General features: G+C 41.6%; 1 protein-coding gene across 9 annotated transcripts in view; it reads left to right on the top strand.

The window, feature by feature from the left end:
* Nuak (Nuak family kinase 1) overlaps positions 1–24,069 on the top strand; it is a 46,466-nt gene that overhangs the window by 16,771 nt on the left and 5,626 nt on the right. The window contains exons 1-14 of one of the 9 annotated variants that reach the window (XM_089256335.1): positions 4,296–4,692; positions 11,952–12,244; positions 12,305–12,504; positions 12,567–12,784; positions 13,575–14,184; positions 14,522–15,691; positions 16,927–17,568; positions 18,273–18,633; positions 18,697–18,957; positions 19,016–19,132; positions 19,189–19,312; positions 19,377–19,519; positions 19,698–19,754; positions 20,132–20,253. In XM_089256335.1, the coding sequence (XP_089112461.1) occupies positions 12,042–12,244; positions 12,305–12,504; positions 12,567–12,784; positions 13,575–14,184; positions 14,522–15,691; positions 16,927–17,568; positions 18,273–18,633; positions 18,697–18,957; positions 19,016–19,132; positions 19,189–19,312; positions 19,377–19,519; positions 19,698–19,754; positions 20,132–20,253 (4,228 nt within the window). In that variant the 5' untranslated portion in view covers positions 4,296–4,692; positions 11,952–12,041. Of the gene's footprint in view, positions 1–4,295; positions 4,693–7,090; positions 7,140–11,951; positions 12,245–12,304; positions 12,505–12,566; positions 12,785–13,574; positions 14,185–14,521; positions 15,692–16,926; positions 17,569–18,272; positions 18,634–18,696; positions 18,958–19,015; positions 19,133–19,188; positions 19,313–19,376; positions 19,520–19,697; positions 19,755–20,131; positions 22,731–24,069 lie in introns of those variants that run through there. The other 8 variants (XM_089256336.1, XM_089256334.1, XM_089256337.1 and 5 more) reach the window with 8 other exon arrangements.

A 24,069-nucleotide genomic window follows, 5' to 3' on the forward strand; every position in this document is an offset into this window, starting at 1 on the left:
GTTCACAATTAAATTGCTGTAAAATGTGTGCATGTGTGTTTGTGTGTGTGTTTTCCCCCTTTAAGTTTTCCCTGCACTCCCCATACAATTGTAAGAGTGAAATTCAATTATCACCCAACGTGGGACCAGCCATTAGCCGGTTCGCAAGGAGAAAAAAATGCGAGATTCGAGTCACTCCAGCGACAGGCGACAGCATAACTAACACTCTCTGTGCAGCATGCAAAGTCAATTAACAGCCAGAGAAAATGGCCAGCACACGTAAATGCATGCATGCATACAAACACCCACACACTCAACCACACACACACGCACACACGCGACGAAGCGCCATTTTGTAGCCTGTCTGCCGCCATTCAGAAAGTTGAGGCAAATTTGCCACATGCATTGCAGCAGAATGAAATGAAACGAAATGAATTGAAATGCAAAGGTGTTGCGGCGGCTGGTAATAAGGGTGGGCAGGGGCGCCTGTGGGCGGGTATTACCTGGGCTATATCTGTGGGCAAAACTTTTCAAATTTGCTTAAGCGAAGCTTTTAATAAACGCGTGCCGACCATAGCAAAGACTTGGGCACTTCTATGGCAACATTTAATGTGTGCGCCAAGAGGCAAGCGAAAGTTGCTGATTTATGGGCAGGCATGCACGCATACACATACACATGTACACATGCACACACGCATGATAGTTTCGAGTATAAAACTTTGATAGAAGTGAGCAGCACGCCCAAAATTGACATTTCCGGTTGTCGCTGGCGCAAAATTCCAGCAAAAGTCGCGTTTATTTTTGGGGCCATTCGTTGGCGTGCACGTCACAGTGGGTGCACGGCAACCCCCATATTGTTGTTGTTGCTGTTGTTGTTGTTGTAGTCATGCAACTGTGCGCTTTCCTTTGTTTTAGCTTAACGGCCTTTTCGCTGCTGCACAGGCGAATATGTGGGCGTGGCTAGAAGTAGGTCGATCGGTCTGTGGGTCATTCTTAAAAATACATTACACATGTAACTATGTTATATATACATATATACACCTGTGTGTGTGTGTGTGTGAGCTTGTGGGCGTGCGTGTGCTTGAATTTGATATAGAGTCAGGCCGCTGACAGGCAGAAGGCAAAAGGCAAAAGGCGTGCGGAAATTATATAAGCTCACTTTATGCCGTTAAGGTTGACTTAGTGCCCTGGCCCCAATTACGGTCACACACACACATACATACATACGTCGTCTAAGCAGCGATTCGATTCCGTGCTCCATTTCTGCAGCGCTTCCTGCTAGGCTCACCGCTCTGAAGCGGAAGTGGGCCACAGCCAGACAGCCCAGGCGTCGTCGTCGTCGTCGTCGTCGCCGTCGCCGGTGTCTGCCTGGCGCACTTGATAAATAGTCGACGGCTGATTCTTGGCAGGCTGCCTGGCAAATATTTGCGCTAGCTTCCACTAAAAGGTGATAAACTTGGCATAATGTAATATTTAATGCTTGAGGAGGCATTTAACAGGCTATGCATACCTATAATGCATTTCAGCTATGCTATTGGCCTTGCTGCTGCCACCACATGCATGCGCAATCATCATTATTGCCCTGATCATGATGATCATCATGCTGTGTTTGCCCAGCGTTGATAAGCTTTGAAATATTTTCCACACTTTTGCATATGCAAATGTGAGCCACACAAAATAAGTATCCAAGCACGGCGAACTACTTGAAAGCATTTCAGCTGTGCTCACAAATAGGGAAAATACCACACACACACGCACACTCTCTCTCTCGCACAGGGGTCTTTGGTATGCGCTTACAAGATTGACTTTGCTGATTAATGTTGCCCGGCTTCGGGCTCCTTTCGTAGACTGGCCCGAGGTCACACAGCTGGAGATATGAAGCATTGAGTAATGCCCAGTTGTTTGCCTGATAAATAGTAGAAGGAATTTGGGTGTCTGCCTGCCAGCAGAGACTAAAGAATGGTATTACGTGCGTTATGCTGTGCCCTCTGCATTTGCTTAGCTCAGATTCATTTTGTGCAGCAGCTGGCATGCGTAAGACTTGCAGTTATTTCACTTGTCAATGCACAGAATCGTGAGTAATCCGATTTAGTGTGGTTGCTTACACCTGGAGTCTATCGAGAAGCCGTTATTAGGCATATGCTTATAGATGTACATATGTATAGGATTAATTCAAATTCAGTGAAATGAGTTTTGAAGGCAACGACTTAAAACATATCAACTTTTTATTTAAATATAAATGATTTCTCCACTCTGTGGATTGGATGTGCACCAGTTGGCCGGTAAATTATACTTTAGCTATATACTATATGAATTATGCCTGTCTAAGTGCTAGAATACTTGACTCTTGTGCTCAGTTACAAGGTTGTATTTTAATAATTTTCAGTCAGCCAATATTTAAAGAAAATGTAAATTGGGAGCCTTATATATACATATATAAAAGTATTTATCAATTATATACATATATGTATGTATTTCTATATTTTTTAAAATTTATTATTATTATTGTATTTATTTAATTACATTCATTGTATTTATAATTTATTTTTTTTAATTCATATTAATTTAATTTATTTATTGTATTCATGTCTTATTAGCTTAGAGTTTTTCCCATAAATGAGGAAAACGGCCAATGCACATTTAAATGCAAAAAAATGATTCAAGCTATTTATGGCTTACAGCTCCGTTATGAATAACCATTTCAATGAGTTTCCAATAATATTTTTGTAAATCATTCATGTGTATATTAAATCACTTACATACATACATATGTATGTACGTATACATTACACATCACAGAGGCACACTCCGGTGTCATTGGCTTGATTCTCACTTATTCGACGAATTGTGACTAAGTAAACTCACTGGGATACTCAGTATTCCATACACAATGCATTGGCTTGTTGTCAGCATGAAGAATAAGCTCGAATATTGTACGACAATCAATTCAATATTGCTTAATTCGCACATCCCTGGGTAAACATGAAAATATGAATTTATGCTCGTGCATGAACTTCCTTGTTCTCTTGCACCCATAACCACAAGGGCACCGCCCCGTTGGATTCCTATCAGTCTGTGTTGGGCGAAAAAGTCATTGAAAAGTTGATGAAAACAATTAATCAATTCTATAGCTAATTTGTTATAAGTCTCTTAAGGCACAGCCATCGATCACATGTCAGCCAACCAAAAAATAAACTTACGTGCTTTGATTATAAAAAGCTTAACTTTCTTTATTTTCAATATAATTAAAATGCCTATGCGAAAAAGAAAACCCCCTATAAACCAATAAATGATTTAGGTAATTGTTTGTTTTTGTTGTCTTATACGAAATATTTACGGATTAGTGTCGTTCATTCTTTTTAGGCAAGAACTTAGTTTAAAAGACGAATACAGAATAATCTATCGAATATACATATGTATATAAAGTATATATAGATAAAGCCAAAGTGGATATTTGATATATATCAAGTCAAGAGCCGAATGAGTAGATCTCTTAGCTCTAATTAATAAATCGTCAAATTTAATTTTAAGTTAATTGACCGGCAATCAATTTGCCTATTTTGTATTTTCTAAGAAGTTTTTGTGGCTGCATATTAAAGATTCTTCTCATATACATACACAATTTCTCTCTCTCTCTCACACACACACGCATGACCCTTGAGTGTGCCGGCGGCAATATTTACCAACATGTATATACACATACGTATGTATTTATAAATATATATAGTCGCAATGCTGATCTGTGTGCGGCATTAAGCAAATTATATCAAAATAAATCAATCGCCCATTTGGTGCTCGCCTTATAGTCTCTCTCTCTCTCTCTCTTTCTCTTACTCTCTTTTATCTGTACATGCCTTAGACACCCTTAATGTTTATAGAGTGCACTATTATATACTTACATATATGTATGTACACCTATATGTACTACGCTCATGTGTATGTACTACGCATGCATAGAACGCACTCGCCCCGCTTATAGGCACACCACATCCAATCTATATGCACGATCATGATCTCCATGCGATCGTTTCACACATCGCGCTGTGGCACGCGCCTCGCTCCAAGCTTCGGATCTCCCTGACGCACGTGAGCAGAACGCACCACACACAAATGAGAGATCGGGTGCGATAGAAGGAGAAACGGAGAGAGCGAGCGAAAATCCGAGAGAGATCCGATAGAGACAAAGAAAGAGAGAGAGCGAGAGAGAGAGAGATGTATGTAGGGGTTTATTTTTAGGATAACAATGCCGCAACAGCATTGGGTAGCAGGAGCGAAATTCAACATGTTCAGTATTTGGGGAAAATCGAGGAAAATTTTCAGAGCTGCAGCCAGTCGACCGGATAGAGCAACGCGAGTAAGGTGGCAAAACGACAACGGCGGCCCAAAGACCAGTGCGCGAAATATATACAAATATATAATATACATATATGTATATCTAATGAGATACATATACTATTCGGAATATAGCCCATGGTATATATAGGCGCATACACATAAGTCTTATACTATATATGGAGAAATATTTAAGTGAAGAATTCTCTGAAATGTTTGACAAAAAGGAGAAATGTGAAAATTGACGTTGTGCGATCCGTATTCATATCTGTGTGTAACCGTGTGCGTGCGTGTGTGTGAGTGTGTGTAGGTGTGCTGGTCATGAAAACTGCAGGCAACAGCGCGAAAAAAAATCAAACTGCAAAGAAATACACCTTCGAGGTAAATATTTACATGCCTATGAAAAGTGCATAGCGTATCTAATTATCTATGTATGTATGTGCGTATGTACGTGTCTATATAATGAAGTTCGCAGACAACAGGGATCTTCATCTATGTGCTGTATGAGTGTGTGTGTGTGTGTGTGTGTATCTATGTACCATGGCATTATCCCGAGCATCATCTCCCCAGCCTGATTCTTCGAGAGATGAGCGAAGTTGCTTCCTCGTTCGTGTGCTATTTAGTTGGGTTTGTTTTTGTCGCTGGCGCTTTTACTTTTCGTAGCTGGTCGGGTCTGCTGCTCGAATAAAAATTCCTCTTGCGTGTTAGCTGAAAGTTATTTTTAAAAATTTCTTTTAATTTTTTCTCATTTACGAGATACGAGATTTTAAATACAGACGACGTCGCTGTCGATGGTCTTCTACACAAATACTGTGCGCACACACACACATACATTTTTCCGCCTTTGGCTGCATTGAAACTAACATTTCCGTATCTTGTTTAGAAAATGTGCAAATTACCAAAAAGTTGAGAATTTGTGCAACATAGATTGAGTAGACGAAAAGGCAATCTGCATGATCATTCGATATTTCTTTGTTCGATTTGGATAAGCATAAATCGCCTTTGTTCGCATTATGTATACGCAATGTTCGTCCTCAAAATCTGCAGGAAATGCTGAATTTTGCTATTGATTTGCATTGTTCGCTGCAAAGTCATGCAGGCCTAATTACAAATTATTCAATAGTAGTTGGCTCAATGAATAGAACAATGTTTGTGGATAATTTCTGAATATTAACTTTGTTCTTGAGCCCATTTCCTGTGACCAGCATTAGATTAATCTTAGACTAATTGAATGTGCTGCATTGTTTGTCCTCCATATACATTATAAAGTGCCTTTTAGCCGTCGCTGACAGTGCAGGCAATGCTGAACCCTCCTCTGCTGTTCAAACATTCTCAAAATGGCAATTAGGCCCAACATTTATTTGTCAACCGACTGCCAAATGCAATATCCGTGGACAGCAAGACGAATAACAACTGCACCGAGAGCAACAACAACAAATGCAACAACAACAATAATGGCAATGGCAACAATGTCACAACTCAAGTGTCAAACAAAAGGCGACGATGGCAATGGCATAGACAGCTACGGCTACGGCGACGTCTACGTCTACGGCTGCGGCTACGGCTGCGGCTACAAAAATAATGAAATTGAGAGCGAGTTGGAGGCATAGTAAAGACGTGGAGAGCGCATGCAATTCTCAGCAAGGGCGACCAACTATTATAGCCAAAATCAAGCACACAATGCGATTATTATCCAACACTGCAACTGCTCCCGCCCCATATGCCAGCCAGCCAGCCTCATTTGCAACTTCTCACTAAACAGCTCATAATTGAAGTGGAAATCCAACGCGAAACTATAAAACGCACACATTAAAAATTCAAATTGCAAACAACAACAAAAGCACGAAAACATCAGGCAGAAACAAGCAACTGCACTTAATTGAATCGATGGCAAACTGCAAGATATCCTATATCTTGAGTGAATATATAGAAATATAGATAGATAGAATAGAGTTTGTAGTTATATATTTGCATATATGTATATTTTATATATTCTCTTAATTTTAATCGATTGTAGGCCGAAACTAATCCTGATAGTCTTCAAGTTTATTGTGATTTGGAAGGAGCCAGATGGCTTACTCCATAATATAAAAGTTAAAAAAAAGTGGGGTGAGACTTTAAATTGAGTAAAACAAGTTGAAGATCACTTTTCTATAGTAAGTAGCCAGTAAGGTTGGCCTTATATGTTTAAGAACTCGTAGGACTGAGTTGAGGTTTAGAGATTTGTGTGTACTTTGCTTGGGTCTAAAATATTGCTACTCCAGTTCCTTTTCATGTACTCGAAATCGAATAACAAATATAATACTGCTCACTCTTGGTTTAAATTGGGCAATCCTTGATTCCTTGTCTTAATGCAATAAGCGAAGGTAGGAAGAGCTACATAGATAAAATCCTATTCTCACAAATCCAAGTCTACGTGCTCCTAAAATTCAATATCAAGTGTTGAAGAATGTTCATAATAATTACAGTAGGAATATATACTATAAAATATATTCAACTTATTCTGTGAATTTACATAAATATATATATATATAAATACATACATATACCTGAGTTCCTTTCCCTCAATAATATAAATCTAAAATTTTTTTTTATTTTCTTGTAAAGTACAATAATATGACATAGAAGGGTTTCTCCAAATTATGTCACTAGCATTTGAAATGCTGAAAAGCTAGCTGCTATCATGGCTAAAGTGTGTGGGAATATGCCAACAGCAAATTAAAATATCGTTTCACAACACTGTCGACTATGTCAAAATATATTATGGTCACACTTTTAAGCCTTTTGATTTCTGATTTTCTACTTGACGTGCTGCCGAAAAGAGCTAAGTAATAAAAATTTATATTTCACTAAATATTAAACAGAAATTGTTGATTGCTTATAATAACCGAGTATATAGTGTGTTTAACAAAGTGTAAATCAAATTGGATGTGAGTTTTAAAATCATCTGCAATGAACTTAAATATTCCTTTCACATCTGTGACAAACGAAATTACAAGAGGGTATATTGGGTATATTTTTGCCCTTTCACAGGGTATACAAATGCCGACAAGAGCGATACAGTGCACTCAAAATGAAAATTTCGCTCATAGCAGTTTTTGCACCGGCATAAAGAGCGGAGCGTAAAATTCTTGTTTTCCGAACACACCAACACCAGCATAAGCCCACACACACACACGCACATATAGAGGCGGATGATGGCGCTGTTGTTGTTGCTGTTTCACTCAGGGCTAGAAAAACTTTTTTCAGCATATAGCAGCCGCTTATTTCACGTCAATTGTGGGTGTATGTATGTGTGTGTTGTGTGTGTGTGTGTGTTGGTGCGCCAACTTTAGTGCAAGGAAAGGAAATGCTTGACATATCTTGCCCGTTCTGCTTCCTCTTTTCGCTATTTTATTTGTTTTTGGTCTTTTTTGTTGTTTTTCTTTTTAGCCAGCGGGCAAACATATTTTATATTTATTTTATTATTTTCTCTTTGTTATATTTCATATTTATATACATATAGTATATACATTTTTTTTTGCTCACTTTAATTTCGTTAGGCATCAGAGTTTTTCTTAAGGTATTTTTAATTCAGTTCCATACGAATCCTTCGCTTCTGCTTTCATCCAAGTGAAAATAGAAATTCTTAGCGTGTTTTGCAACGCGCTTGGACAGTGCCAAAATAATAATAACAATAAATTGCTTGATTTATTTAACACAATTAATGTCTGTGTTTATTTGGTTTATTATGCGTACATTGAACGTCCAGTCGAGGCCAAGATATTTTGACTTATTGACATACAAAATTGCCAGTTGTTTGGTTTAATTGTCGCAAGAGACATTTCATTTATTAATCGAAAAAAAAAGAACTGTATTTGCATATATACATGTGTTTATGTATGTATGTGTATAAAAGTGATTCCAAAATGTCTGTTTATATATTGTAAATGATTTCACCAGGCGCGAGTGGAACTTTCTGCAGTTGTCGGCGCTGATATACCCTGTTTCTGTTTCGGTTTCTGTGAAAACTTCTCTTGGCTAACGCTAATCACATTCGTCTGTTGATTAGCTCTGGCCATAATTTGGCAAATTAAATTTAAAGTGCCCAGTCAAAGTCGCATTCGTTTCATATTGATAACCCGATTCGTTCATGCATACAAAACACAAATAAATAATTCGGCAGAGCTTCAATTCAATTATATGATGGAATTGATTTATCTGCGCAGACCATCGAGAGCGACCACAAACTTTTTAACGACGGCTTTTGGTCCTTGATTAATTTATGCGATTTCATATAAATTTATATATGTATTTGTATATGGGGACATTTCTCGCTTGGATTGATGTGCTCATCAGCGCACAAAGGAAACGTCTGTGGTTTTATCTCTCTCTCTCTCTCTCTGTGTCTGCATGTGGCAATGCCAATTGAGTGGGTGGAGAATCAGCAGAGTATAAGGAATTTTGTATACTAGCTCAACGAAAAAGTAAGCTCGTACATTGGCGAATGTTGCGCTTCACTTGACCCAGATACAACATTTCATTTGCATATTTATTTGGACGCCTGTAATAATTCGTATTGTCATAGTTCTCGTTGCTGCTGCTGCTGGCGTTCCTGCTCCTGCTGTGAGGCAGGCATACCGGCAGCGCAGTCCAAAAAAAGAAAACAAGGAAAATATTTTCCCTTGACGTAAACGACAACGATGCAAGAAATTCCAAACTGACGGAAAAGCAAGCGCAGATATTTAAGCAACTTTGCGAAGAGATGAGATGAGGCTGGGACGGACTGGGGCTGGGGCTGGGGCTGCTTGCTCGTGTTTATCTCTGCTGGCTGGCTGGCTGTCTGTCTGTCTGTCTGTCAGTCCATTAGTCCGTCCGGCCTGTTGTCGGTGCGCCCGCTGCTTGGCACGTAGTTAGTTGTTCCGCTATCTGCTCAATGACATGTGCTGAGTTCTGTGTGCCAAAAAATAAAAGGCGAAGTAGCAACAACAACAACAGCAGCAGCAGCAGCAGCACACTGGACGCCGCTGCATTGTTATTGTATCTTGCAGATACACAAATTGAATTGCCTGAAGTGAAAATGAACGAAGCGAGTTCAGCGCACTTTAAAAACTGTTCGTTGCACCGCACAGCCGCTTAAAGAGCCCCAGATGACCGAAGATAGATGGACGTTAATACAATTGCGTGCCAAGATTAATTTATTTATTCCCGTCGAGCACGCGCCCCCAACGCATTTGTAATGCATGTGCCACTATCTCAAAGATAAACCCCGTATTATACGCTATATCAGTGCATTTGTGCGCTGGCGTATATATGTGTGCCTGTGGGTGCCTCGTGCCTCGTGCCAGGCAATGCACATGGCTTCTGAGGGAACTGCAAAGTGTTTCGGACGTCTTTACGACTGCCTGGCGTGCCCCTTGTTATGCTTACTGAGTTATGCTTCACTGTACAGTGTGCTGCTGTTGTTTCCTATAAACAAAGGGGGTATAATTGATTTGTGCTCACGCATGTGACATACTAAAGAAGATTACTCCAATCGCATTTCCTTACTCACCAAAGGCTTTTAATCTTTCGCTTTACAGTTTGTCTTTGATATTGATAAAAAGTGATATCTTAAGTTGGAAATTAATTGCTTTTATTTACTTTATTTGAGGTATTTATACTAAATTAAACATAAATAGTCCCTCTACTATGATAAGACACATTTTTGCTATGCATTCCGTATGAAATAGTGAAATAATTTAATGCAGAATAGAAATCTTTGAAAGAAATATATATCATACATGTATAAGGGGCCAGGGTAGTTCCTAGTCGAAGAGACTAACGGCGCTCAGCAGACTAACGAGTTTATTATTTTTGTGTTTTGTATTCGTTTGCTGTGGTTACACTCTAATTTAGTGGCCATCAAATGCACATTTATAATTGGAGCATTGCCAACGAGCGTGCATGTCGATCTCTTGCTGGCAGCCACTGTGGCTCAACTCATAACTGTCACAGTCAAGCGTTTGGATTCACATTGCAAATACCGCTGCATTCATATACATCACAGTGCTTGTATCTAATAGCTGCGCTCATGCACATCGCTCTGATAGATAAGTTAGCTGGAATCTGTGACAACAGACAATGGGGGCAATCAGGGCGATACCGATTCTGGCGTCCACTGCAAGTCAGCCACTTGACTTGGACTCTGACATGCCACGCCCACGCCCCCTCGCTCCTAGACTGCCTCATGACAGAGGACAAAGGCCAGACAAACTGGCACGCAGCATAGTTTAGTGAGCGTGGGCGTGGTTCTTCTGGGCATGACACTAAAGCTGCATAAATGTTCCTTAAGCGACGCTCTGACTTTTCGGGGTGTCGCTCGTTAAGCCAAAGCTTATCTGAAGCGTAATCTTATCCGAATGGCGCTAATGTTCTCAAGTGACACTTCCATGTAACCGAAATCAAGCCCGTAAATTTATTTACATCTCGCAGCTATTTGTTTGAATCTTGGCCTCAAGCAACTATTAAATTCATAATTTAAATTTGTATTTACCCAAAGCAAGGCAATTTGTTAAGCATTCAACTAAGATATCGCCGTAGAGGAAACTGTAATAGGTTGTGTATTTTGATTATTAAAACATGAGTCGAAAGAGCGAGATAAAGGACCATTCGAAAAATAATATAACTAATAATAAAATATTTTGTTGAATTTATTCTTAGGCGTATTGAAGAGTAAAGAAATGCGCAAAAAATAATAATATTTCATAGAATTTCTTTGTCTATATCTATATACATATCTACAAATAATAAACACATTTTAATTACACTAATATTTCTTAAATTTATTAAAAAGTTCTTCGTAATCTTTAAAATATTATTATTATTTTTTTTTTTTTTTGATGACAAAATTTTGCTTAAATTGAAAGCGCAAAGATCATTCACGGCCTCAGAAAACAGTAATATATGCAATTTTGTAAAGTTTACTATAAGTGAATACGAACATGACAATAAGTTTACGGGAACTTGGGAAATTTAGGACAGATGGACAGGGCTATATCAACTCAGCTCTTCGTCCTGAGAAGAATATACATATATGTATACTCTATGTTTTCTTCTGCCCGTTACATACTTTCCACAAAACCATTATACTATAGTTATATTATAGTTCATAGAGTTTCCTCTTTATTTTACCTAAGCCTTTATTATATTTTAGATGTTTTACATTGTAACTTTATAGACATAGAGAATTTTTAATTGTTCTCCCCTTTTTTATGTGGGATTTAATTTGTCAGACTACAATTCATATATATAAATTCTGATTCGTATAATCCCAAATACTTGAACTTTAAGCATATTAGAAATGTGCTCGGTGGCACGGCACATTTTGTTGCCTGCTGTGAGCATAATTACGAACTATGTATGTAGGTCGAGTGTGGATCTTGAACGGCCCTGAAAAGCTTTGCATCGCCTCGGAGGCACTGCACTGGTTTCATCTTGGGCTGGGTCGTCAGCAGTGCGACGAGTGGCTGTCGCGCATCGTGGATAATTAATTGATTGCCCATTTGATTGAACGTTTGATGGATGAGTGCCATGGTCTGCGTATGTGTGTGTGCATATTTGCTTTTGGTGCTAGTGAACTATTTACTAACGTGCATCCTTTCCCTGTATCCTCTTTGCAGTAATTGGCCTCGACAACAGACACAGGCACCACCACCACCACCACCACAACCACCACAACCACAACCACACCCACCACCACAGTCATAGCCATGGTGATAAGCAAACCCGACTCTACGCCCAATGGGACGGCGGCGAGCACTGCTGACGCCGCCGCGGCTGGTCTGGATGCGGGCGCAAACAGCATGGCACATCGGTCGGGCATACCACAGGATCAAATAGACAATATTATGAGCAGCATCGCCCATACGGGGAATGTCAAAATGAACAATCATCGCAAAAAGCTGCGACAAAGGTAAGTCCCGTGACCGTCCCAATTCGTATTGCCCTCGACTAACTCTCGACTCGCTTGCAGATTTGATATTATTAAGAAATTAGGTCAGGGCACTTACGGCAAGGTACAGCTTGGTATTAATAAGGAAACGGGCCAGGAGGTGGCAATTAAAACCATCAAGAAGTGCAAGATTGAAGCGGAGGCGGACCTGGTGCGCATTCGACGGGAGGTGCAAATCATGAGCTCAGTGCAGCATCCCAACATAATACACATCTACGAAGGTACGCGCTTCGTCTACTCCCATTGAGTTGCCCAAGCTCATTCTGTAATTACTCTCTTGCAGTATTCGAGAACCGCGAGAAAATGGTGCTAGTCATGGAGTTTGCCGCTGGCGGTGAGCTATACGACTATCTGTCCGAACGTAAGGTGCTTAGCGAGGAGGAGGCGCGCCGCATCTTCCGTCAGGTGGCTACGGCCGTCTACTATTGTCACAAACACAAAATTTGCCATCGCGATTTGAAGCTGGAAAATATATTGCTGGACGAGCACGGCAATGCAAAGGTAGAGTAAAGATCTTTTAACTATATTATATAAGGGAATAAGGAATCGGATGTCCTCTTTAAAAAAAATTTTCAGATTTTATTGCTCAATACCTCCTTGATATATAGAATATAGACTACAGAAATTGATCAAATTGTACAGAAGATACACTGATACTTACAGTCGAGTCTCGATAATTTGAATCCTGCTTAATCGAAAATTGCGATAAATCGAAAATAATTCTATCCCCTTGAAAAAAATTCGTTATCGATTGCTCTCGTTGATTTGAATTTCTGAGTAAATCGAAACAACTATACCCTTGCCCTTTCCAATTATCTGGACTTGACTGTGTATAAAAAACTTTATTAGGAATCAAAGTTGTAAAGTAATAATGTATCGAAATTTTGAAAGTTTAAGCTATCGTTATTTGAACAAAATATATTACGACTTAAGGTTGTAAATGAAAAATTGATAATAATGATTTCAAAGCTCCCATTAGATATACATTAGTGTTATTTCTGTACACATTAAGAGATGTGAATAATGATTTTATGACTCCCTCGTTCTATCTCTCTCCCTTTCTTTATTTTGTTTGTTTTCTCCTTCCGTCCTTCTTTCCTTTTCTCTCTATATCTATTCGCTCTCTCTCTTTCCTCCTCACTCTCTCTTTCATTCCCTCTCTCTCTCTCTATGTTTGGTTCTCTATCTATCTACATTTTCTCTTTTTCTCTCTCTCTCTCTTAATCAATCAATCACTCACCTCTCTCTCTCTCTCTCTCTCTCTCTCCTCTCTCTGTTGATTCTTTACCAGATTGCCGACTTTGGTCTGTCTAATGTTTTCGACGATCAACGCCTGCTGGGCACCTTCTGCGGCTCACCGTTGTATGCCTCGCCCGAAATCGTGGAGGGCACACCGTATCAGGGACCGGAGGTGGACTGCTGGTCCCTGGGCGTACTGCTCTATACTCTAGTCTACGGCTCCATGCCGTTTGATGGCTCAAACTTTAAGAAGCTAGTGAAACAGATCAGCCAGGGCGACTACTATGAGCCGCGACAGCCTGTGCGTGCATCCTCGCTCATTCGGGACATGCTGACGGTTAGTCCGCAGAAGCGGGCCACCATCGAGCAGATATGCTCGCATTGGTGGGTGAACGAGAACGACAATGTGTCATGTCTGGATTTGGCCGAGGATTTGGCGAACCAGACGCCAGTGCGTCTCGACGTTCTGCTGTCGCTGACACCGGCTGCCATAACAGCGGACCAACTGGTCGTGCCATCCGCAGAGAGCTCAGCGGCCGCAGCAGCTGCCGCCAAGGGAGCCGGCAATGAGCGCGTTCAACGCTCGCACTCAGTGGGCTCCATACGTGATATGGGGGCGCCCAGCACGGAGGCAGAGCGTCGCATCCTGGACATGGTTGCTGGTGAGTTGGTGCACATCGAATGTGAAATACGTGTCATGCTTGTAAAGACCATAAGACCCTAGAGCTCCTCCGCACACAATTTTGTATATATGTATATTGTAAAGTGCTGTGAACTAACTTGGCATACACGACAATGTGTCCTGCCCACCACCCGACTAACTGCTGCTCATGCGGTCTACCTGCTCCCACTCCTTGGCCCGCCTAACGATCGAAACGGATCACACACTCAAGTGCACTAAACAACTTGAAATCAAATCCATTTAACCACTCTCATTAAACCACGCCTCCCTTTCACTCTCTCTCTCTTTCGATCTCTCCTCTTTCCACGCTTTCCTAGCTGGCGGCGAGGCTGCTCTCATGCCATCACCCACACGCACCATCACACCCGCCCAGAGCCCGGTGCAGGCCAAGCGCAAGCTGCAGCCGACGGTGTCTACGGAGAACGCCGCTGGCACCACGGCCAAGAAGAAGGAGAAGCCGGCCAACAGCTCGTTCGTCATCAGCGAAGCAACAGTGCCATCGCTCGCACCACCAACGCCCACAGCACCGCTCGCCCAAGCCACCCCACCCTTGACGGCGCCCCAGCCCATGGAGACTGAGAACGTTGCGCCCCCCGCCGAGGAGCAGCCAGCGTCGAGCACGGCGCCCGGCTACTCCCCGCAGGACATGCAGAAGGTTGGCAATCTGTGCGAGCAGCTCATTGGAGAGCCCGCCGCTCCGCCCGCCACGGCTGTGCCGCGACAGCCAACACGTGCCAAACTGGATGCTGTAGTGGAAGCACCCGAGGAGAAGGACGCCACCAAAGTGATTAAGAAGTTTGTGAACAAACACAAGACCGCCGACCTGGTGAATGCCATCAACGAGAGTGCCACCGGCAAGGCCACGCCCAGCGGCAACGCCGCTCCACAGACCCAGCCGCCGGCCGCGCCATTCGTGCGCAAGTGCAGCCTGCAGGACGAGTCCACACTCAACAAGTTCAATGCGGAGCGCCGCAAGTCGCGCATTCTGGAAACAGCCGAGAAGTTTCAGCCGCCGCCGGTGACTGTGGCGCCGGAAAAGCCCAAGAAGCTGAGCATACCCGGCGTGAGTGTGGGCAGCTTTAAAAAGGAGTTCGAGCGCAAGGCCACAAATCCGACGCCAATGTCCGGGCCCACGCCTGGCGAGCGGCGCGCTCAGGAGCAGGTGGCCGCCGCTGCGGCTGCGGCTGCGGCTCAAGAGGCCGAGGCGCAGGAGGCCTTGGGCACACCGCCAGCTTCGCCGGCGGCGAGCGGCGCTCTGGAGGGCAGCGACTCGAAGAACTCGGTGGCCTCGATATCGCTGGAAGAGGCGCGCCGCTCCATGGAGAACTCGATTGCGCTGCTGCGACAGGCGCAGAACGAGTCCAACAAGGAGCTGGACCAGCTCTGCGCCCAGACCGAGACAATTGGCGTCAGCGAGCCGACGGCCGAGGAGCGCGAGCGTAAGTTGAAGAATGCGCGCGCCATAATCGGAAACGCCATACAGCCAGGTGAGTGGCCACTGAGACTGCATGCCCACATGCGATACTATCTAATGATGATAATTTAAGCTAAGCCCGCAGCGCTTTCGAGTTGACTACCAGCACTTCTATCTATCTATATACACATATCTATTACCAAGCAATAGCATCTGGCACAAGTCTTACGGCGAGGCAGTTGAGCGAAAGGAATATAGGATTCACATATAAATATGCAATATGTCGATGTTTTGTTTCGATAGAAATATATTCTGCATAGGTTTATAAATATTATTATTATTGAATCTCATCTTTGTAAATGTCAGAAGTACCTTATATTACCTACTTTCGTATCTCTTCTCTCATTATACATAAAGAATTGAATACTCTTGTTCAAAATATGTTTTCAAAGTTTTCAGTTTTATTTATACTTAAAGAATATAATAGAGTTCATTATTGACTATTCAGATATAGCTAGCTTCTTAAGGTATAGTCAGACTATAACCAAACCTGTTTTGATGTGACTTAAATGTACATTAAGTTTTTATAATCTATTATTATTATTATCTAGTTCTATATTTATTGCTCAGTCGAGTTACAGATGTTTATAAAAATATGTCGAGTATTGGGAATAGAATAGTTAGCTCCATTGCTCCATCTTCATACAGCTGTAGATATAATATATAGTCTAGAAATTATCAGTTCAATTCGAAGTTCTTCTGAGATCTCAAATTTATTTTCCAACAAATTTTCAGTAATTAGTATTCGTGATCCATTGAAAACTAATCTCATTGTTCAATCTGATACTACTTGAAAAAAGAAAGAAAAACAATAGCTTTCGACTGAGATAATGCCCATTCTTATCTGCCAGCTGGTTGAGACTTGTGCTTTCAGCTTTCAGTTTAATGCGTCTTGTATTTCCAATATTTACATAACTTTCTCCCCTGTTGTTGTGTATGTAATACGTTTTGCCAGCAGCGTGCTGCATGGATTACATTTGGCTTTTGGAATATACTCTGGCACACTCCTAATTATAAGTTGAATCGAGTCCGAATGCATCTCGCTTACTCATGCCAAACAGTTCATGGACCCAAAGTAAACACAGAGCACATGTCACTCTCTGACCATTGTCTTTCTCCTCTTCTCTCTCTCTCTCTCTCTCGCTCTCTCTCTCTTTCACTGTCTTTTACTCTGTGGTGCGCGTCACAAAACACACATACATGCACACACACATTCTCATCATAATCATTGAATCATCTTAATTTTAGTGATACGCCGGCCAACAGCATTATTAGGCATGGGCAATGGCTTCGGCAGCGGCGGTGTTGGGGGCGGTGCAATGCTGCCGATATCGATGCGCACTGAGAGTGCCGGCAATTTCATAGGCAGCAACATCAACAACAACAACAACAACAACAGCTACAACAGTCCAGCCAACGCTTTGGCAGCTGCCAAGCAAACATTGCAGCAGCGCCTCTTCTCTGGCGGCGTGCCTGGAGTGACGGTGGCGCCACAGCGAGCGGCCATATGGCAGCCGCCGATTGCATGCAGCACGGCGAGCATATTCCAGCCGCTGCCCACCAGCAGTCCCTTTCGGCAGATGCAGCAGCAGTACCAGCAGAAGTGCCAGGAGGCTCAGCAGCAGCAGCAGCAACACCTACGATCGACAAGCAGCGCTCTGTTCACGCCACCGCCCTCGCCGCTGTATGCCCCCAGCCATGGCCACGTTCAAGTCGGCAGCAGCAACAATAGCGGCAACAACCACAACAACAACAACAACAACTACTACTACCCCAACAATCCGATGCCAATTATCAATTACAATGTCAGCTCGCGTACGAGACCATTTCATAATCAAGCTCAAGACACTCTCAATACATCTGCCTTGCCTGCGGCTGTGTGGCTGAAATGTAAGTCTTGGCAGCGGCTCCACTGTGCCACGCGACGCCCAACTGCCCAACTGCCCAACTGCCCACCTGCCTGACCGCCTGACCGCCCGCCTGCCCTGCCGTCAACCGAATCCGTTGCGTTCCCTTAGCAGACAGACGCATTGGGGCTGGATATCGGGCAATCGATGCCAGATCTCAGCCAGCCACAAATCGCTCTGTTGTGTGTGTTGTTCCTCCGTTGTTGTAGTATCCGTAGTTTCTCTCAATTAATGTGGACGGTACCTGTTGCCGTAGTCGGTGTTGCGTTCTCTGTGTTGTTGCTCTCACTCTGCCTTCCTTTCGCCCACAAATGGAACTCACAACCAATCCAATGCTACTTCTGTATCTCTGCTCTGTTTTGTAGATCTGTTGCTGTTCATGTTGATATTGTTGTTCTTGTTCTTGTTCTTGTTGCTCGTTGCTCGTTGCTCGTTGTTGTTAGTGCTTATTCGTATCTGTATCTGTAGTTGCTTAGCTGCTGCTGCTGCTGCTGCTGCTTCAACTTAACTCTCAACACTTAGCTTGCGAACACACACACACACACACACACACGCACACTTACCCCCAAATTTGTTTGGCCTTTAATTACTTCTATGCTTATTTACTTAACCGTTCATGTTCCCATCTTGTTGGCAATAAAACCACTCGACTAATCACTGAATATCCTTATTATTGCATATGCGTAGCCTCGCCGGGCGGAGATGCGTCAGCGGGCGGCGCCGTGAAAACATCGACCGCCTCCATTACGCTCAAGTCGGCGACGTTGCCGCGTCGCAAAATCAATGCCAAATCCGAGGTGCAGCTGGACATCAAGCCGCGCGTGCCAGAGCACCCGCAGCCGGCGATGCGCTTCAGCACCGAGATGCAGCACCCAGTGGCCGACCTGCGCAGCGCGCCGCCACGCGAGGGCCCCATGCCGTACAGCCCCATCAAGACCACGCTGCAGTCGCGCGCCACCAGTCTGGAGCCCAAGGAGCACATCATCACCATACAGCGGCCACCGACGCAACAGGCCTACGGACGCACCAACTCCAACACCACAACACGGTAAGTCTGGAGAGGGCGGAGAGCCTTATTCCCAATGTCGCTAAGCACTGTAAATCCTTGCAGCTCTGGCTCGTTGTCACGTCAATCCACTGCTGAATCCGAGGCGGAGTCAACCGCCACCCTGTCCCAGTCGACTGTGACTGGCGGGCCGGGCATCTCGCAGCCCATTAAGAAGAGTCCACGCGAATTCATTATACCCATTGCCGTGGAGGGCGGTGGCTTCATCACGCCTCGCGAGCGCAGCATTGAGCCGTCCGAGTCCGGTCAAACAACCACCTCCAGTCGCTCGACTTTCAGTCGACTGCGTCCAGCGCATCGGATTGGGTAAGCCGCGGCAGGCAGAGCATTGAACCTCTATTGAACCTTGAAACCTTCTTCGCAGATCACTGCTCAGCGAGACGGCCTTTGATGAGAGTTCGCCATTCCAGAAGATGCGCACAGCATCGATAACCCGTGATGGCGCCGACGAGGATTCGCTCTTTACCCCGCACAGATTGAGGTAAGCGAAGCCCACTGAATCTCGTTATAGTTAACTGTTACGTTCCCCTTACGTAGGAGCTCGAGGCCCGTGAAGAAAATTAGCCAGGACAACGATTCACAGAGTTCCGGCGAGGAGGATGACGAAGATGGCTTTGAGATACTTACCGCGGAGAACCTATTCTCGACATTGTTGCAACGCGTAAGTGGAAACCACAATATATAGCATACGGAAGCACAATTCACACTTCGTATTCCCATTCTAGGTGCGCACGCTCACAAATCGTATGAACGTCAACAGCGACCTGACAGCCGGCTTTCCCAGTCATTCTAGTCGCCTGCTAACAGACATATCGCGGCAGGCACAGGGCCACAGGCCCTTCTGGAGTCAGAGCGGCCCCTTCGGCAGGTGAGTGGCTGGTCCCTCGAGGCAGCTCTAGCTCTAGCAATTAGGTCATTCCGAATACCATATCGATGCGAGTTCACGTTAATTGCCACGACTCTGTTATACACTCTTTACATGCTGCTATCGAAATACTAAACCCCCCAATTCATTTGCTAATCTGCTCCACTAACTAACCGCGTAGCGAGCATAGGTCACAAGTCAGTTATAGCTATACTCAGACGGTTGAGAAGAAGCAAGTGTAAGTATGAGTTCTCTGAGCTACTGAGCCGAACAGAAACTAAACTGCCTGCAAATCACCTCAATCTATTTACTATTATGATAGAGCTATTAACTTCTGGCATACGCGCCTGTGTCTCCTAGATGCGGACAACGTTTGCTAAGGGGCTTGGTTGATTGGTTGATCGATTGCTCTGGCTCCAAGTGCTGCCTGTAAGTTGGCCCATTCACTGTGCAAGTCCTTTAGCTAAGCGTTGTCCGCCATGCCTCACAGTCAGCTATGTCACACATGCGCATGCCACAAGCGTTTTATTTATGTGAATTTCAATTAAACACTATTCGCTCTCTCTCTCTCTTTCTCTTTCTCTTTCTCTCTCTCCGTGTGTGTCTCGTTGACAGTCGTCTGAACAGCGCCAGCAACAGCAGCGGCCTGGGCGCTCCCTGGCGGCACAGCATGTCCCGGGACCTGGGCAGCGATATGGAGTCGATGTTCTCGCGCACGGGCGCCACGCTGCCAAGAGGTGAATATCACAGATTAAAGAGTAAATATTTAGATCAGTAGGCAGACAACAGGCAGAAGATGCCAAGCGAAGCAACTGCAACTGCAACTGCAACTGCAACGAATCGAGCAGAACGTAAATCGTAATAATATCAGCTGCAAAAGTATGCTACGTAAATAAGAAATTTCAATTTCGATATATACCTACTTGTACCGTTCTAGTAGTTGTTGATGTATGCTAAAACAAAAACAAAAACAAAAACAAAACAAATCAAAACATAAATAGAAACTACAAAAAAAAAAACCCTAAACAAAAACAAAACCAGATACAAAACAAAACAAATCAAGTACTACTACTCTATATCTACTTATTTAGTCTAAACAAATTTGTGCAGCCTGAAATAAAAAACAACAACAACAATCAAAAAGCAACCCTAAAAACAAATTAAGAAATTAATTAAGTGTCTACTGTAATTATCAAATGATTAATTAATACTTTGACAAATCCTTTTCCGTTCTATTCTGATTGACCTTTTTGATTTATTATTTGATTATTATTATTATTATTATTATTATAATTATTATTATATTTTGTGTGTGCGCACATCCATTTACTAGCATATCTACCATCAAATTAAGATGTGAAACTGTATCAAAAGTAGTACTCTATCAATCTATCTATCTATGTTTATCTACTCTATCTATCTATCTATAAATATACATATATATCTATCGATCTATTGCTACCTGTCCTAGAGCACAATAACGTTTGTTATTAACCTTTAATGCTGCTGCCGCTTACAATTACAATTTACAAGAATACATACAAGATATATATATATATATATGTGTATGTGTATATATACATATATTTATTTATCTATATATATATACATACATATAGGTATATATGGCTATATACCTCTCATCAGAGACATGTTTAAGCTCTCGTAGCCCAACGAACCCAACCGACTTGATTAAATGTGCCTCTTATTGTTCTCTTCGTAATGTTTGCACAGTTAATTATTTATTTATTTATCCTTATATTTATTTATTTTGAGTTTTTCTGCCCATTATTTGCTTAACAAGGTTTTTTTTTTATTATTTTATTAAGTATTAAAATGTTATGCAATGATGATAGAAAAAATGTCAAAGGTCAAATGAGAAATGAGAAATGAAATATGAATTGTGAATTATGAATTATGAAATCGTATTCAAAGTTTTGAATATCTGAGTTGTTCGTCTAGAACGATTTTAGCTTGGCCAACAAAACAAAATGCTCAACAAAGAATAAGTATGCACACACACACGCACACATATACATACATGTACATAGGTCTATGTATGCGTATTCATATGTTGCAACAGTTACAACAAATTATGCACAAATTAATTAGGAGCAAAAACACAAAAAACAAAAATACGAAATTTCTATAAATTTACTTTGACTCGTGTGTTATTAAAAATTGTTAAAAAAAAAAAATAAACAAAAATGAATTATTAAATTGTTGAAAACAAACAAAGCAAAAGAGGAGGGTGTACTTAATCTTAACAATCATCCAAAAATGAACAAATTTAACCCACAATTAATTTTATTACATTTTACAGTGAGACAAATTTTGATGACAATAAAGCGAACCACTTTTGTTTTAGAATTCTAGAAACAAAAAGAAAATACAGATGAAAAAATGAAAATAAATAAGAAAATATATAAACCATGGCTCTTTTATTTCCAATTACAAATTGTTTGACAACCAAAAGAATTTTGTTTAATCAATATCCACATATACATACATAATACTTTAATTATTGTTGTACAGTTTGCAAATGGCCCCGCTACCTTAAATTTGTTTTAGTTTTACACCTCTCTCTCTATATATTTGTATATATATAAATATAAAACCCTTTTTTTACCATGAAGAGCAATCACAAAAGAAATTCAACTAAAATGGAAATTCGCTAACCAAGCAAGTTGTTTGAGTTCCAAAGTTCTTGTTTATGTTTTTAGTTGAATAATAATTAAACCAAATTTTGTGTTGTACGACATATTAATTTATAACACCACTAAGCACACACACATGCATACATACACACAAGCACACACATGCAATTGAAGCTTATCGATGTAGTTAATTTTGTCCACGCTGTTTAATGCTGTGTAAAAGCTGATCAACCACAACCACAACCACCACCACCACAACCAAGCTACAACCACAACCACAACCACAGCCGCAACAACAACAACAACAACAACAATAACTAACTTGGCACAAATACCAAACGAAACACAAATTCTGTTTCAATATTCAAATCGAAACCAAAAACAACTTTCTGAGTTCTGGGCTATTTTTAATCGAGAAATAAAATTGTTACTTAATGCGAATTTGTTTATAGCAGATTTAATAATGTAAACAACAGCAACAAAAAGTAAATATAAAAATATTTGTGCATTTTATTCAAACGATAGCAAAGTTAAGCAAAACTAAAACAAAATAAAAATAATAATAATAAAAAATGTCCAAAACTTTGAATACGATAATATACAATAATAATGTTCAGCTACTAATTGTTGTCATTCTCTGAAGCGCAAACATATTTTTTTATCATCAGCAAACAACACAAACCTTGAGCTGCTCTCTCTCTCTCTCTCTCTCTCTCTGTCTCTCTCTCTCTCTTTCTTTCTCTCGCTCTTTGTTATACTAGTTTATTTCTCTATATATTTCGATACTTAATGCACTGCACCCTTATTTCAATCATTCTCATACTTATCTGGGCCCCACTCTGGCTTACTTAATACATATATTAAATATTTAGTTAGCTCACTAATTATTTGATTATGTGCAATTCGTTGGCCGTTTTACACAATTCGTGCTTATTTCGTTTACAGTTGGTTTATCTTTAACTACTACCACGCCCACCAAGCATGTCATAACTATTAACAACAGCCCGTTCAATACAAAATCCACAACAACAACAACAACCAGCAGCAACAGCAATACCAACACGCAACTGCAACTGCAGCCGGCCATTGTTGCAACGGCCACGAGAACGTCAAGAAAGGTCGCCATCGCCACAGCGCCGCATCTAACCATCAGCCAGGAGCAGCAGAGCAAAGAAGAGACAGCGGCTGCCCAGTCACCCAAGACAGCGAAAACCATCAGCACCACCACCACTGCCACAATCACAACCACCCGAAACCTCAAGAGGCCGTAACATAAAATCTGTTGCGATTGCTGATGCGGATAGTAATGCCAATGCTAATGCTAATGCCAATGCTGATGCTGATGCTGATGCTGTCTGGTTGGCACAATGAAATATCAATTTGATTTTCCAATTGGACTCCACACAGTTGTTTATTGTTGATTTCCATTGACCTGTAATTAGATTTGACAGCGCATTTAACAACTAGAGAGCACATTTAGCGTTCGATATGCGCCCGAAAGCATATTGCAATAAACGTATCAAATGCTGTTGACCAAACCCTAATTTTTATTTGTTTTGTTAAAGTAACGCATATTGAAACAAAATTGACAAAAGCAAATAACATTTGAAATTCTGAGGAGCAGAGAATATGTCGATATAGATTTGTGACACAGATTGTGATTTTTCATTATTTTTAAACAGCTTTAATTATTTATGTAATTGCTCAATTTGAGTTTGATCTAAGATTGTTCACAAAATCTAAAATCTAAAAAATAATCATCGATTGTTATACATATTCAAGTCATTTTAATTAAACTCAAGCAGGGTACATACTGCCTCGAGCATTACAAATAAGCAATATTTTTATATGCACACACACATACACATACACTTACATACACACACACACACTTAT

This window comes from Drosophila navojoa, chromosome 2 (assembly GCF_054131105.1).
Source record: "Drosophila navojoa isolate 15081-1374.11 chromosome 2, UAZ_NAV_1.0, whole genome shotgun sequence".
In the NCBI taxonomy this organism is placed as follows: domain Eukaryota; kingdom Metazoa; phylum Arthropoda; class Insecta; order Diptera; family Drosophilidae; genus Drosophila; species Drosophila navojoa.